Genomic DNA, 17,598 nt, shown 5'->3' with positions numbered 1-17,598 from the left:
GATGTGACCACCTAGAATAAAACAGTATGAAACATTAACTTTGCAAAGAAAAATGCAAATGCAGTTGGTTGATCTAAGAGATAAAATCCTTGTTCTTAACAGGGTCTGCAGAGAACAATGAACAAGAGCTAGACAGTTTTAATTATGGAGCTGAGAATATAGATGAAGAAATGAAAATATTAAATTATATGTAATATATTCAGTTCCAAACACAAAAGAAATATACCTTGATTTTTATATCCTAGCACATTTTTATTTTCTAGAAAGCAGTTCATGACTCACTCAAAAATGTACAGGATATTTTCTCTCTTAAACATACACAAATGGGCTAGGGTTATGGTTCAGTGGTAGAGCACTCACCTAGCACATGCAAGGCCCTGAGTTCGATCCTCAGCACCACATAAAAATAAATAAATAAAATAAAGGTATTGTGTCCAACTACAATTAAAAAATAAATATTTTAAAAAAACATACACACATAAAGACACACTCAAGTTGGCATATATACACACACACACACATACACACAAAGACACAAACACCCATAGACATAAATATAGATGCAAATTCACACTGACACAAATAAATACTATCAAATTTAATTTTACCAACTTCCATGTAGTAATTTCAGTTCAACCCAAAAAACTTTCACTGTTTAGTGTCATTTATTTTATCAAGTTATTCTTCTTCCAAATGTGACATCCTCATAAAAGAGGGGGGAAATGTTTCATGTATTAGAAGACAGTTTTTAAATCTACCACAAGGCAAAGAACACCTGCAAAAATAACTCTACTTCAGCAAAAACAAATCATTTCACCCTCTATCAATAAGATCACAGGTAAAAGAATCAATGAGAACCAGTTTCAAATTACTGTTAGTGCAAGCTACTCAAGAAGTGAGATGTGTTCAAACAGGAATATTTAAAGGTACAGCAGGCCTTGCATACTGAGAAAAGCAGAAGGTTGCTCTTAGTCAGCTCATCTGTGAATTTTAAATTACAACAAAATAAAATGTTAAATTTCTTACCATATCTGCCAGAGAAATGTAGAGAAACATGCCTCCAGCAAGTGCAAATATAATATTTGGAGCAAAGTTGTTGCCCACCAAAATGCCAAAAGCCAGCCCAAGGTAGCAGGAACAGGCAGAAAGGAAGTTGAACAGCAAGGCCTGTCGAGTGCTCATCCCTGCATTGAGCAGGATCACAAAGTCCCCTGGAAGAAGAAAAAACAAGTGTATTGGTTTTTTTTCTTTTCTTTTCTTTTTTCTTTTTGTATCAGGGATTGAACCCAGGGGCACTTAACCACTGAACTACACCCCCAGCCTATTTTATTTTTTTATTTAGAGACAGGGTCTCACTAAGTTGCTTGGAGTCTCACTGAGTTGCTGAGGCTGCCTTTGAACGTAAGATCCTCCTGCCTCAGCCTCCTAAACCTCTGGGATTACAGGCATACCCCTTTGCACCTACCTAAATTACTTTTTTCTACTTGGGGATGAGATCAAAGATAATCATCAATTGCATATCATCTCCTGAGAAGTGTCTGTTCAGTTCTTTAGCCCATTTATTGATTGGGTTATTTGGTTTTTTGGTGCTAAGTTTTTTGACTTATTTATATATCCTAGAAATTAGTGCTCTGATGTGTGTGTGGTAAAAATTTGCTCCCATTCTGTAGGCTCTCGCTTCACCTCACTAATTATTTCTTTTGCTAAAACCTTCTCAGTTTGAATCCATCCCATTCGTTGATTCCTGATTTTATTTCTTGCGCTATAGGAGTCTTGTTAAGGAAGTTGGGACCTAACAATCAATCAACAAATATATGAAAAATTGTTCAACATCTCTAGCAATTGGAGAAATGCAAATCAAAACTACTCTAAGATTTCATCTCATCCCAGTCAGAATGGCAGCTATTAAGAATATAAACAATAGTTTCAGCAAGGATGTGGGGGAAAAGGCACACTCATACATTGCTGGTGGGACTGCAAATTGGTGCAACCAACCTGGAAAGCAGTATGGAGATTCCTTGGAAAACTTGGAATGGAACCACCATTTGACCCAGCTATCTCACTCCTTCCTTAGTTTATATCCAAAGGAATTAAAAACAGCGTACTACAGGGACATAGCCACATCAATGTTTATAGCAGCACAATTCACAATAGATAAATTGTGGAATGCCTTTCAATAGATGAATGGATAAAGAAATTGTGGTATATATACACAATGGAATATTATTCAGCAATAAAAGAAAATAAAATCATGGCATTTTCAGGTAAATAGATGGAGTTGGAGAATATCATGTTAAGTGAAATAAGCCAAGCCCCCAAAATCCAAAGGCCAAATGTTTTCTCTGATATGTAGATGCTGATCCACAATGAGTGTGGGGAGGGAGCATGGGAAAAATGGAGGAACTTTGCCCCTTGGATAGGGCAAAGGGGAAGGGAGTGGGTGTGGGGGTCAGAAAGATGGTGGAATGAGATGGACATCATTACCCTAAGTACATGTATGAAGACACGAATGGTGTGATTCTGCTTTGTGAACAACCAAAGACATGAAAAATTGTGCTCTACATGTGTATATGAGTTGAAATCCATTCTGCTGTCATGTATAACAAATTAGGACAAATAAATTATTTTTAAAAAGATGATCATTAATGTCTGACAAGGGCTTTAAATCAGCAGGATTTAAAGAATGTGTTATCTGAAATGTCTTACTGCATAAACCACCCTTTCCTTTAAGAGTGAGGCCCTCACCTAACTCATGAGGAAACTCCTCGCACAGGATTGCGATCGAAGTGCTGATGCCCTGGAGAAGAGACAAGGTGCAGGAAGCCCCAATTGCCAGGCCATCGATGAAATTGTGGAGGGCATCGCTGAGCGTTATCATCCAGGCAATCGTCCCTATTTCTGACAGTTTGGGCCCCTTCAAACAGGTACATGAACTTGACTCCCTTTTTCCATCCTGTAAAATAGTAGAAAAATCGATCAGCCTGATAACCAACATTTCTTAAACTTCTAAGAGGTACAAAGAAATAGAAGATGGGTTAGGTTATGTCTTGGGAGAGACAAATTGTTCAACTGAAAGCCCTGCACAGGGATGGGAAACCTTAATAATATCTAACAGAGAAAAATAAAACTTATAGTAGGGAGGAAGAAAATAAATCAATTGATACATCTTGAGCAAGCCACTTACAGACATTTTACATTAGTTTCCCCCTAAATCAATCCCTCTGACTTACATGAGCAAACTTACAACTTACTTCCTGCAATGTAGCAGATATTAACCTAAAGCATTTGATTTATGCATGTTTTAAATTGAGAAATTTGCTCAAAGACCACATTTAAACTCTTCTCCATGTTACGACTTGAATGTGAAATCCTTAATTAAACATGATGACATCAAGGAATATTTATTATAGTTCCTTCTGTAATTATCAGAGTTAGTTTCTTCCACTGTGAAATTACATGAATGTACTAAATGATACACTTATTTTTCAACAACTTTTTGAGTTTCCACTCCATTCCAGGTACTATGCCTCGTGTTTAGGCTATAAAAGTGTGGTCCCTACCAGCTCTAAATTTAGATTATTCTCTTAACGAATTTCATGAATTGTTATTAGAGCAGGATTGCCTTTGCTCTAGCATGTCTTTCCATTTTGAAATAATAATAAAAATAGAAAATCCCATGACAAACCCTTGGTGGGAATTTAGAGTTCATAAAATTTGCAAAATGGTACAAAATCAAATGATAAATGCCAACTAAAGCATTGTACAGAAGTTGCAGGAAAATGCAAATTCATTTTCAAGCAGGAAAGCAATTTGTAATTAACTGGAGAACATTTTATTTCTAACTCTACTCCCCCCACTTCAACATAAGCAGTTAATCACCACATTTATTATTGAGCATCTGCAATTTGTAAAACATTGTGCTGAATGCTATGGGAAAGATATGGAAGTAAAAAACAGCTTCTGTCTTCATGAAGCATATCTACATTGAAAAACCAAGACGTAGAGTATATGGCTGACTTTCTTCCTAATGTGTGACATGTATTCAACAGAGAGGGGCTTCTTTCAGAGAAATCATCTAAGAGGTTCTGCATTTACTCCAACATCACTTCATTGCTCAGTACACTTTGGGGACCAACACTTTCAGAAGTGATTTTAGATCTTACATCTTTTCACTGTTCACTGAAGGCAAATCTGCATCTTTGTGGGATGTGGTTTGTTTTCAGACACCACCAAAAGTCACTTGGAGCAAATAAAGTCTCAGATGAATATAGAAGGACTGGGAACACAGCTGTCATCCTCATTGTCATCATGGTCAATGTTGTAGTGGAATTTGGAACAGCAAAGGCAGATAGCATCCATTCTGTGCTAGGTGCCATTTTAAGCACCTCCATTCATTTAAACCAATTCTTTCAGGTAAGTACCACTGTTATTATCATTTTAGAGTGAAAAAATTTAAAACACAGAAAGATTAGTGAATTTACCCACTGATAGAAAGGGAGTAAATGGAATTTTTTTGGGGGGGGGTAACAATGTATTACCACTCCAAACTTATAAAGGGACAGAGGGTTCTTGTTTGTAATAGGATCTGAAGACAGTTCATGGGGGAAACTGCTCTTCCTGTCAAAAAGCTCTTCTAAACATTTGAAGCAACAATGAAATACAGTTTATAATGTCCTTGACTTTAAAAGGCCAAACTCTTGTGCACGAAAAGAATTTCATTTTGTCTTTCCATGTGTTTTTTTTCACTCTATAGCTAATCTTCAATGCACAACATAATGAACAATCATGATTCAGTCCATGTCCAGTGGGCGGCTTGGGTTAAAAAAAAAAAAAAAAAAAAAATGTCCTGGAGCAGGAAGCAATGACCACAGAAGAAGTTGTGGGAAAAGCCATAGGAAAAGTGACCCGGGCTTTGTAAAAACTTTCTAGCCAGATACACTTAATAAGTCTGCTGTGAATTAAAATGATTATTTTCACCTTCCAACTTGGCTTACCTAATTATACATTTATAATTTCCTTATTTACTGGTGATGATTTAGGGAAAAGTCTAGCAGACCAAGTCATAGCTACCCGAAATTACTCACACAGTGGGATAAAAACACCTTTAATACAAAAAAGAAATTAAATTAATACATCAGGCATGATTTTCTTACCTCTAAATACAGATTGGATTGACTTTATTTATTTGCCTCATATCAGCTGTATGAGTTTAGGTCCCAAATGATACCACTGAGGTTATAAGTCTTACATTTTTAATAAGTTTGGAACACACCAAAATAGGCAAACATTTGCAAAAAGTTTATTTGTAACTCACCTGGAGCTAAATCACTGAGCAGAAAGAACACTAAATTCAGGTTTCTCTAATTAAATGAGTGAGGGCTCATCTCTTTCCTTTCTTTATTTTTGCTAGCTGCTGTGGCTGCTGTTTGCTTCCTTATTTGATTTTACTCTAAATATGAGGCTATTTCTATCCCCAGCCATGATGAGGCAGTTCAATCTAGTGAAAAGACGGTTAAGTCTGACATCCAAAATTGAGTTTCTAGGGCAGCTCTGACAAGAATTACTGCACCATCTCCAGCAGAGCTCTCAACACATCTCACTCACCTTAGTTATTAATGGAAACAAAAATCAAAGCTCAGTGCAGTGGCATTGGAATAGGGAGAGGAAGCATATTGTGACCAAAGGGTTTTTTTTAAAAAAAGGAGGCACTAAGTAGAATCCAACACCAACTGGAGAGGAGGAAGCAAATTAAAAAAAAAAAAAAAAAGTACTAAGAATTTAAAATGGAGAAAGCAGGTGGGCTCATTGTGGAAGAGTTTAAGCAAGATGGAGGAAGTTGAGAGGGGAGGAGTAAAGGAGAGGGAGGAGTGGCCTGAGGAGAGGAGGAGGAACAGAGGGAAATTAGGAGGAGGAGGAGGAACAGATGTAGAGGAGGAAGAAGGGAAGACAAGAATAAGGAGGAGGAGATGAGCAAGGGTGAGTAAGAGCAAAAGCAGGAAGAGAAAGAGAAGGAACAGGAAGACAGAGAAGGACAAAGACAGGGAGCACAAAACGGAGGTGATGAAGAAGAACGGAAGGAGAGTAATAGGAGGAGGAAGATGAGAAAAGAAAAAGAAACTCTTGGCTAGGTAAGTCAGTCACTGATCATAGAAATACAGAAAACCCCTGTCAGGAAATACTCTGAAGATGGGGAATAGCTATTTTTTCCACATGTCCAAAATAAAATATTCAGATTTTTTAAAAGTATAATAAAACCACCTACCTGCTAGACACCTATTTATAAAAATAATGTAATTTTTATTAAAAAAAAATGTAATAATGCAATGATATTCTAAGTGCAAATATGTTTGGCCACAATTCTTTTTTTCTTATTTCAGTGCTGGGAATCAAACCCAGGATCTCAGTCATGCCAGTCCAGTGCTTTACCATTGAGCTATATCCCCAGCACCGGTGGAAATATATTTGGAAGAATATATACAAAAATTTTTGTCCTGGTTCTACTTGAGAGAGAACATCATGAATGATCTTAGTGATTTTATCCTTTTATTTTTTATGAGTGTTCTGGCCATTTTTTCATACTCATGAATTTTAGTACTCAGAAAATAAAGCGAACCTAGGCTGGGGGTAGGGTATGAGGTGAGAAACACCAGGCGGGACTGTGAATCTGCAGACTCTGACATTACTATCAGCTAACCATGTGAACCTGGTGAGCAGGCTGCCTGCAAGGTATGGACTGGAGAGAGGGTAGAGTGTTCCACTGAGATGAATCATTTTTTGTCTGTTTAATGGCTCAAGAGATTAGCATGGGCACAGTCAGACCTCATTCTGCACTGAGGGAGGCAACAGAGCCAAGAGGAATGGGCAGGTTTGAATTGCTTATTGTCTCCATGCTTTATTGGTAAGGAAGCAAAAGCAAACAACCATCAAGATGAATAGTTAAACTCCATATTCCACGTCCCATGGTGAAATTCTTTTTTCAGAGGAAGAGTTCTGGTAAAAAGAAAATCAAGCTCAAAAGGAAAAGTAGCAACCCATCAAAAAAAATACAGTGATGGCAAAATGAAATATAGATGACAACCAACAAAAGATGCAAGCTGTATGTAAAGAAACACACAAAATCCATGCCTAGGAAGGAGAAAACACGGTAGTACAAGTGGGAATAATAAAATGCAGCTTTAAAAGCCTTCAAGTAAAGGCGGGTGAGATTTAAGAAAAGCAGCCTAGAATGCAAGCCAGTTTATTGATTAGCAAGCATGAATCTTGCCATTAAGCCAACTTGCATTTGAGGCCTAGCCCTGTGCCCTTGGGAAAGAGACTTTCTTCTCTGAGACTCAGATTCCTTATCTACAGAATAGTGAGAATAATACTTCCGACTTAATGGTCCGACTTAATGGGACTGTTGTGATTAAGTGAGATGGTGTTTATCCAGAATAATGCAGGTGAGGAAGCAGGTATAGGTGGGTACCATAGAGATACCACCCCATCCAGCGGCTGCCTCTCGTGTACTTACTACTTGACGTGAATTATGTCAAGAAGGGAATATAGACAATCCTGCCCAATGTAATACAAATGACTGGTTGTCTGGCCCTGCAAAAAAAAGGTGGGGGGAGCACTTTCTGTTGACAGAGAAGATTAGAAACACAAGCCTCTTAAGGCAAGAAGCTTAGAAGATAAGAGGCAAAAAATGACAGATGAGAAAACAGAGCAGAGCCAGTGGTAACTGCAGACACTGCGATGGGACAAGCAATTAGACCCTAGTGGAGTGTTGGAAAGAGGCAAGCTACCAGCCAAGGAGACATGAGCAATGTGGAAGCAGAAATAAAAATTTAAAAAATTTAAAAAGTCCTTCCCTGTGACTGGGAACCAGCAACTGGCCAGTATTTAAAAATCAGAAAAACAGAGGCCATTTCTACTCTGTATGTGGAGAGTAAGGGTTGGGAGCCACAAAAGATAAGAGTACCAGGACTTGACGTGCTCTTCAATATGTCATGGCTTGCATGTGAAGATTTGCTGACCAGTTTAAGAATAGATATTTTCTAGTGATTGATAGATACAAGATATACCTCTAGAGCACTCAACAGTAACAATGCAATATTAATAATAACACAATCTCATAGAGCAATTTCACTTATTATGTTCCTAGTGTTGTTCTATGCATTTTACGTATATCAAGTCACTCCTCATACCAACACTACATGGTTATCGTCTTCATTTTACAAATGAGGAAACCAAAGCATAGTGAGGATGAATTAACTGACAAAATCATACATCTAGACAGAAAATGGGACAAGATCTGAACCCGCACATCAAACAAGCTAAGCCTGAGATCTCTAGGAAATGTGGGTTTCTATTTTCTGTCTTATTTACCCCTGTTCTCCCAGTATCCAGTACTGTAGGTACTCAGTAGAACATTTATTGACTGAATAAAGGTGTAGTCACAGTAAAAGTACATCTTCTCTTGTATGTTCATAAAACATTGTCCCATGAAGCATCTATTCAAATCTTTTCAGAGAGCAAACATGTGGACATTTACCCATTATGTGCAAAGAATGTGCATAAAAAAATATTCATTAATCAATTTCATTTTGACTCATCTATATAATACAAGACTTATAAAGTACATAGGTTTTTTGTTGTTTGTTTGCCAATTGTTTATCACCAAAAGTTGAGGAACAAGATTCAAAAGCTCTTGAAGGGTAAGGATTTTTTTTTTTTTTTTCTTATTTCAAGCCAGGAGTTTTTAACATTCGGTAGGTTCCATAAATGTACCTTTGAATTAAATAGGAATAGGACTATTTTGCTAAGCTGAATGAAGCAGAACAGCAAAATCACATTACAGTTAACTATTTCAGAGGGCGTCCCCCCACCCCCACCCCCACTCGCCCCAGTGACCCAGCAGAAGACTGGTTGGCAGCCATCTTGCATCTAACTCTCTAGAACTGACAAATCTTCCGATACCTTGGGGGCAGGGATCAAAACAAGAATAGTAGTAACAAAGACAACTAACCTGTTAACCTGTTAAATATTTGTTTGCTAAATACTTTCCCAACTGCCCGAGAGTTGTTACTCGCTTCCTGACTCCAGAGGAAATCAATTAAAAATAATTACCAGCGAGGTCTTAACCAGAACCACACAGTTAGAAAACAGGAAAGTTAGGACTTGAACCCAGACTATTTGACTCATAAGCCAATGCAATAAAAAGCCAACAGACTACTCAAGAGAAATGAGTTCTTTCAGATAAGACATTTCTGAGTTCAGTAGCTCATTGCTGTGATGATGGATTGCTTTATTGCTCTTTGCTAGCCTCCATCCTGGAAGGCACTAGTGATTCAAGTGCCCCTGGTCTTGAGGAAGGAACACTCAGCTGATCCTCAGAGGTGTTCTGAGGTTTGCTAGCACTTTAAACATACTTAAAATGATACTCCAAATCATCGAGGAGAAACAAACGTCATCCTTGAGCTGACAGATCTACTCTGTATAATCTGTTGTTTATAGAATGCAAGCATGGATGGAAAACTACAATTGTCTTTGTAGCTGGCCCTTCCTGAGTTTATCACATCTAATAAAAGGCAGTTTGGGAACCAAAGTCTTATTTTGGATCATCAACACTATTTAAGCATTCGAACACAGTAATGCTGGATCTCAAGAAGAATTTCATCTAGATTTTACTCCAATGTCATTTTACAGCATCCACTGTGCCACGCCTACTCTGGCCATCTTTCTCTTCCTATAACCCACCAAAGGTGGGCTCCTGCCCCTGAGACTCTGTTGTTTCCTTGGCCATCACAAAGACAGCTCTTTCCTGTGATTCAGATTTGAGTTTCAATGTATTGTCCTTACAGAGATCATCCTTGACCACCCAAACTAATGTAGTCACCCAGACATCATCACATCCCCACATTTTAATTCTCTGCATAGCATTTGTTACCCTATGATGTCCCAGTAGAAAAAAAATCAGAATGCCAGCAAGTAGGAACATCTCCTGTCTCCTTTGCCACAGAATCTCCAGAGTATAGAACAGAACCTGGCATGAACCAGGTGACCACTGGATACATAAGTGTGTGAATGAGGAAATGAGTGTCTGAATACTGTGTTTCTCCCCATTCAGATAACCACTGATTTATCATGTCTGAACCAGGATGTCATGCAGAACATGAACTGTTACCAGAAAAGTAGCCTACTATATCTTAGAGGCTCAATTTAAGATTGCCTTTATTGTTTAATATAAAAATTTCATGACTCTGGAATTTTGGCCAAAGTCAAGAACACTATAAAAAATAGAAAATATGAACCATTTCTGCAAAAATGATGTCTACCCAATAAAGAGTTTTTATGATTCTACTTTCTAAATGCAAAACAAGCTCTAGATTTGTGGATTTGTTTTGCAGCCTAGAAAACTATGCATGATTACTGATCCCTCACTTCAGTTTTTCCAAAGTGTGTTTTATAACCTAGCAGTAAAGGAGGTTAAACTAGAAAGCATCAAACCAGAGACTTAAATGGTTCACTAAACCTTCAAAGGTAATCTTTCTTGTTACATTCTTCAGTACTAAAAGTTTCTGACTTTATCTGCCTTCACTGAAGGTTTAAAAAAGTCATGTTCATCAAGCTCTTTGATATTCCTAAGAAGATCGGTAAAATAAAATAAAGTCTGGGTTTTTTGTTTTGCTTGTTCTTTTTTGGATTTTGAGGGTTTTTTCTTGTTTGTTTGTTTTACTTTTAATCTTCAGATAACTGCCAACCGAAATAAAGAGTAGATCCCAATCACTTCAAAAAGAATTGGGCTCACACACAGGTCTCTCCTTCCTACTAATTAGAACTCAAAACTAACCATACTTCTGAATAAATTGAGGCATTGCTAAGAATGGTGAACAAACTTGAAAGCCAGAGAAAATCACCACTTAGTTAAAATAAATGAGAAGCTATTAACTTAATTGAATTGAGATCCTCAGAAAGGAACTGAAATTCTCTATCTAAAAGCAGCCATAGAGTAAGATTAAATTTTACCACCCAATCAATTGTCTAATTCTAGCCTGAAGGTACATTTATTAAGAGTGAAATTGGTCTTCAAGCACCTTCGATTCTTTTTTATTCACCAAGGTTAACAATAAAGTATTAATAATTATAAAAGTATGATTCATTATCTGAACATTTGCCTCAGACATGGAACTGAATAGGTATTACAAAGACAGACAAACATCTTTGTGTCAACGGGTCGGGGCGTGAGGTGTCTGCTAAGATTCTACCATGTAACAGTGATGTCAGACCCAAAATGCATTTTGGTTTCTTTTTCAGATGGTTTCATTTGTGATCCTTCCAATTTAGAATCTTTACTTTAAATATATAGAAAAAAATAGAACAATACAATGTAAAATAAATTCTGCCTCCTCAAGAACTTCTTCAAGGAATAAGGATTATATTCATGACAACCATAAAACCCTCTTGTTTTAGCAAACTTTCCCTCAAGTAATCCACTGAATAAAAGTTACTCACCAGGTCTTGGTTCAGTATTCCCAAACTGCAGAATGTAGCATGTAAAGAATAGAGCACAAAATAAATATTTTGAAAGTGCAAACAGAATAATGCAAAGAAAAGAAAGTGGCCTATTTAACAAGTCCAATAATTATGAAATAAACATTCTCAATAATGCAACCTTTAATAAATAAAAGATCTTGAAACACTGACATTAAAGAACCACCAATAATATAATGTGTATTTAAATATTCCTTTGCTTTGCTGATTTTCATCTGGACTTTCTATAGAGTGGAATTAAGCAACTCTTTCTGGTACCCAGAATAATTTGCTTGAACCTTTTACATTTTTCCCCTCATTATTTAAAGGGAAAATATGCTGGCTCTCATTCTCAATTTTTTATCAATCAGCATGCATGACAGAGTAATACAGCAATTCTTCATTATACTAATGGGGAAAAAAATTAACTTGACATCAAGCCTAATTGAGTAAAACCTCACTAATTCTTCTAAATAGGAATAAGTCCTGCTTGATTAGTGAAAGCAATTTAGTATAGAACATGTTTAGATAAATGCACTTATATTGCCTTCCATAAATGACACTAACAAACTGGGCTCCAACAGAAAGCATAGATGTGGTAAGATCCCTAAGAAAACCTGCCACAATGTATGGATAAGATTAATGCAACACACATAATAACAATTTTGTATTTCTTTCGATAGCTTAAAAATTTTAGGTATAATCTTGCAAAAAAAAAATACGTTTCAAAGGCAATTTTTAAAGACCTTGCCAAGAGAGTCCATAGTGCAGCCTATAAGCAAAAAGGAACAAACCATAATTTATCCGCTATTGTGGAAAAGTAGTCAAAATTAATGAGGTTTCACTATGTAGGCATTAACTCTTGGAACTCAGAACTGATTAAAGCAATGTTCCCATTAGGAAGTTAGTAGTATGGATATGGAACAAACACAGACTTGTGATGCAAAACCTCACAAGAGGGTCTCATTATAATGTTTCTATTTATTATCTGTGTAAACTTGAGTGAAATGCAGACTTAACTGAATCTTAATTTACTCATCTCTAGTAGGTTTAAATACCTGTATCTCAGGACTCCTATAGAAATTAAGCATAATAATTTTTTTAATTTTCCTAAATTTTTTAAAATTAGAAAAAGGCCACCAAATGTTTCAAAATAATAATTGGAAGTACCCTCTGCATCTAGGTTAGGGTTCTAGTCAATCTCATTAATCCAGGAACCTCTGACCTTCAAGGTTGATACATGACTCATCACCTCAGGAAAACATCCATGATCAACCACTTCACTTCCATCACTTCCCACCCAATGTGTGCCCCATCTTCCTCAGCACAGTGACTTTCGAATCTCTCTACTGCAGTACTTACCACCCTACACAACAACTACGTTTTTCAATGTTTACAACCACCTTTAAGGAGCACCAAGTACCTGATAAATGCTCAAAAAGTTCTTGTCACATAAGTAAGAATATTTTTCTTACAAAAAGGAATTTATACTTGTCTTTTATTTAAAACAGTCATTTTTCCAGGTGTGAGAGTGCAACCTGTACTCAGGAGGCTGAGATGGAAAAAAAATACCTTGATCTCAGGAATTTAAGACCCGCCTAGGCAACACAGCAAGACCTTATCCAAAAAGCAATAAATAAGATTCTTCAGACTCATGTCCAGGCTCCCTCTCCTGGGCTCAAGAGGACCAGGTTGCTTGGCTGTGCAGTTACTGGGAGATCTACAGGGAGAAGGCTTGGCACCCTGAAAGCCAGAAAATGTTATCAAATGAAAAAAAAAATCAGATTTGGATACCAGGTAAATTTATTCTAAAGAAGTATTGCAGAAGGGAAGATAGCTGAGCAGATCTAGGCAGCAACCATGGACTCCCCCACAGCCAGAAACAAATCACTGAAAGAGCAGCTGGTCAGAGAGGCCGGTGACGGAGTACGCACTCTAAAACCCAATGCTGGATGGCTTGAGGCTTGGAGAGACAAATAATTTGGTTACAAGAACAGAAAATAAGGACAGAATTCCTTGACCCTGAACCCTGACCAGGGTGAGGTCAAAGGGGAGGGGTAACAAAGAAAGAGGGAGGGGGAAAATCCCATCAAGCCCACTTCCTTAACAAGAGTTGTGAAGAAAAACAGGTTAAACAGGACAGAGGCAGCAAAGACAGTGAAGGAGATGACATAGTTTGGCCCAAATTGTGGGCTGAAAACTGAGACTGGCAGCAGAGATATTTAATAGAGTTCAGAGTCAGCCACCCTAGAAAAAAATCAAATCAATATAGCTTCTCCCTATGTTTTCAGAGTAACAAAATCAGAAGGAATATCTCTGAAATGGGTTGTCCCACTAATCCCTCTAGAAAGAACTTTTTATAGAGGGATCACTGCTAGCTGAAAGTTACTGAAACCCCTTCCTCTCACTTTGGGCAAGGGGAATTGGGTGGAGCTGACCCAAGAGTTAGTCACTCTCAAGGAGTGCTGAACCCAACCCAACACTCTCCATAGCCTCTGCAGGAGCTCAGGTAAAAACCAGGCCAACTGACATGCTACCTCAGTTATGGACAGTCTCTAGTGATCTACATCAGCCAGGGGGGAGGTTTCTAAGCCAAAGACCACTCACAGAGAGCCTGCATTCACAAGCTCTACTGTTGCAGATAGCCTGCAAACTGTATGTCTCTGGGGAGCAGGTGTACGGTGTCCCACAGTAATCAGTGACAGCCCTGAGCCGCACCCTGCCCTCCTGTGCCTGAAAGAAACCACCAGCAAATACAGCACCCTCCAAGCTCACAGATTCAGGCCTCTGGGCTGGATTAATAAGCATTGATTGGGGAGAAAGCCATAATAACCAGGGAACTAGCTTCTGTGCCCAAGCATCTCTAGGAAAGCCTACAACTGCAAGTCCCAAAGTTGCTGAATTGAGTTAATCACTCAATTCTCATTCAGACTCATGGACCCTAAAAAGGCAATTCCTGAAGATGATGCCAAGTCACCAGCAAAGAACTTCACATATACACAATGGCTGTATACCCCACAAAGGGGCTTACAGAGAAGCAACCCAGAAACCCCAGCCAACGCTCAGTGTACCCACATAAAACTCCAAAAACCTGCAACGTTTGCATTCCAGATGAGACAGCTGTAATATACCCTCTCCCCAGGCCACCCAGTGCCACATCAAACAGACTGCAATACCTCTACCTTAGAATATTACACCCTGCATACTCTGAAATATACATGGGTATTCCCACACTGGATCTGACAATACTGAATACATGAAATTTTTTCTTCAGGAGGACACACAACACTGCATTCCCTAACAGGGAATAACTTGGCTTCTAAGTCACAAACAATTGGGGACCATTGCCTCTTATTTAATAGAAAGCTGGTAGATAACCTGGATATACCAAAGATTTGTAAGGGCTTCCTAGAATTATATCCAAAGTGAGCTGGTATAATCACCATCTCTACACCAGGGAATTAGAGGCAAAGCAGAGGAGTGATGGGCATCTTCTAAAGGTCCAAAATCCTGATGAAATCCAAATCAGGAAGACAATAAAAAATCTTCCCATCTTGACATGGTTTAGAAGACATATTCTCAGGCCTCATAAATAAAGTATATAATCTTGAGAATAAAGTTCACAATAAACAAAAGATGTTATGAGACCACAACCAGAATATTCAAAATAATCTGAGAGAACATTGAGACCAAATATAAGAAGTATGGGCATAAAAGAAGGCACCAAAATACACACTAAAGGAATGGAAAACCTTTTCAATAAAATGTTAGAGTCTGTAAACAAGTCTGGATGGCGCCTGGCAAAATGCCAGAGGGAATGGTTTATGAAGTAAGGCTAGCGAGCCATTAAATGTGGAGATTCCTTATTGGTTGACTGCTGTATCTAGTTTATGCTAATTAATATAAGCTGTGTGGAATGTACAAATACCTCTGTTGTCTTACAATAAACAGCTTCCACTCCTGCTGTATCAACGTACACAAGTTGTTCTTCACCCCCCCGTTTAGTTTGCTGCAGCCGGGCTGCAGCAATAAAATAGTATCAAAAATTTTTCAAACCTTAGGAATGAGATAGAAATTCAAGAGATATTTAGAAGCCCAAATAGGCAAGATCAAAAAAGATCCTCTCCAAAACACATTGCAATTAAAATGCCTAATATACACAATAAGGATAGAATTTTTTTAAAGTGACAAGAAAAATCAAAGGTCACATTTAGAGGTAAGCCAATTATAATTTCTACTTGTTTCTTAGGCTGGACCCTCCCTAGGAGTAGCTACTCTCATATTTAACAAACTAGACTTTAAGCCAAAGTTAATCAGGAGAGACAAAGAAGGTCACTTCATACTAGTTAAGGGAATCATCAAACAAAAAGATATAATGATTATAAATACTTATGCCCCAAATATCAGTGCACCTATATATGTAAAACAAACCCTACTCAAAGAATCAAATAGACACTAATATAATAATATGAGGTGATTTCAACATACCTCTCTCACCAATATATCATTCAGATATAAGTAATGTAAACACCCTTCAGAACTGAAAAATTCTATTAAACAAACAGACCTAAATGCACCTATAAAGTATTTTATCCTTAAACAACCAAAGTCACTTTCCTCTCAGTGGCTCATGGAATCTTCTAGTATTTTAGGACAAAAAAACAGGCCTTATCAAATAAAAAAAATAGAAAATTCTTTGCATCCTATCAGATCATAATGGAATGAAATTAGAAACCAATAACAAGATAAAAAACAGAAAACATCTTAACCTGGAAATTAAATAATACATTTCAATGAGGAATGGATCATAGAAGAAATCATGGGAGAAATACAAAAATTCTTAGAAACAAATAAGAACAGATATAAAACATATCAAAATCTCTGGGACAATATGAAGGCAGTTCTAAAAGGAACATTTATAGCATTGAATGCCCACATTAAAAAAAAAAAAAAAAAAAGATTCCAAATAATGTTACCACTTCAAGGCCCTAGAAAAGAAGAACAAATTAATTCCAAAATAATAGAATACAAGAAATAATTAAAATCAGAGCCTAAATTAATGAAATTGAGGATAAAAAAGCAAAACAAAAGATCAGTGCAATAAAGAATTGGTTCTTTGAAAATATAAACAAGGTTGATAAACCCTTAGTCAAACTAACCAAAAGAAAGACCCAAATAAACAAAATGGAGATAAAAAAGGAGAAATCACCACAGACATTTCTGAAGTACAAAGGATCATTAGAAACTATTTTTTAAAATTTATAATCCAATAAACTTGAAAATATACAATATATTGACAAATTTCTCAATACATATGATCTACCCAAATTGAACCAAGAGAATGTAGAAAACATAAACAGACTAATATCAAGCTTTGACACTGAAGCAGCAATTAAAAGCCTTCCAAAAGAGAAAAGCTCAGGACCAGAAGAATTCTCAGCCTAGTTCTATCAGATCTTTTAAGAAAAACTAACATTAATCATCCTTAAATTATTCCATGAAATAGAAAGGATATAAAAACACCAAATTCATTCTGTGGAGCCAGTTTCACCCTGATACAAAACCAGACAAAGGCACTTCAAGGAACGAAAACTTCAGACCAATATCCTAATGTACACAGATGCAAAAATCCTTAATGAAATATTGGCAAATCACATTCAAAGACACATTAAGAAGACAATATACCACAATCAAGAAGGTTTCATCCCAAGGATGCAAGGTTGATTCAATATACACAAATCAATAAATTTAATTTACCACATGAGTAGAATTAAGTAAAGAATCACATGATCATCTCAATAGAGATGGTCTTTTCCTCTGTTTACTAGATTGAGCCTTTTTATTTCTTATCATCCACTGCAGCATAGTAATTCCATCAAAACTAATAGAACCTGGGTTCAAAAATACTGAAAATTTATATATTCATTGCCAAAGCTTTTGGAAAAACACCAGGAAAGGAGTTGTACAGGATGTGTAGACATGTGCACACACAGATACACACACCACAAAATTTCCTAAATACCCTCTATACCTCTCACTAGCCCACAGTTTCAGTCATCAAATACTGCATGATCTCACTTATGCCCA

At 37.1% G+C, this 17,598-nt stretch overlaps 1 protein-coding gene across 1 annotated transcript in view; it reads right to left on the bottom strand.

The window, feature by feature from the left end:
- The window catches only part of Slc39a8 (solute carrier family 39 member 8), a 71,314-nt gene that overhangs the window by 3,047 nt on the left and 50,669 nt on the right, over positions 1-17,598 (bottom strand). The window contains exons 7-8 of the mRNA XM_076864099.2: positions 2,746-2,953; positions 1,027-1,211 (exon numbers count right to left, since the gene is read on the bottom strand). Coding sequence (XP_076720214.1) covers positions 1,027-1,211; positions 2,746-2,953 — 393 coding nt within the window. The remainder of the gene's footprint in view (positions 1-1,026; positions 1,212-2,745; positions 2,954-17,598) is intronic.

The sequence above is a fragment of the Callospermophilus lateralis genome, chromosome 8, assembly GCF_048772815.1.
Source record: "Callospermophilus lateralis isolate mCalLat2 chromosome 8, mCalLat2.hap1, whole genome shotgun sequence".
In the NCBI taxonomy this organism is placed as follows: Eukaryota; Metazoa; Chordata; class Mammalia; order Rodentia; family Sciuridae; genus Callospermophilus; species Callospermophilus lateralis.
The sequence above is the reverse complement of the archived record's forward strand: the minus strand, read 5'-3'. Positions and strand labels throughout refer to the sequence as shown.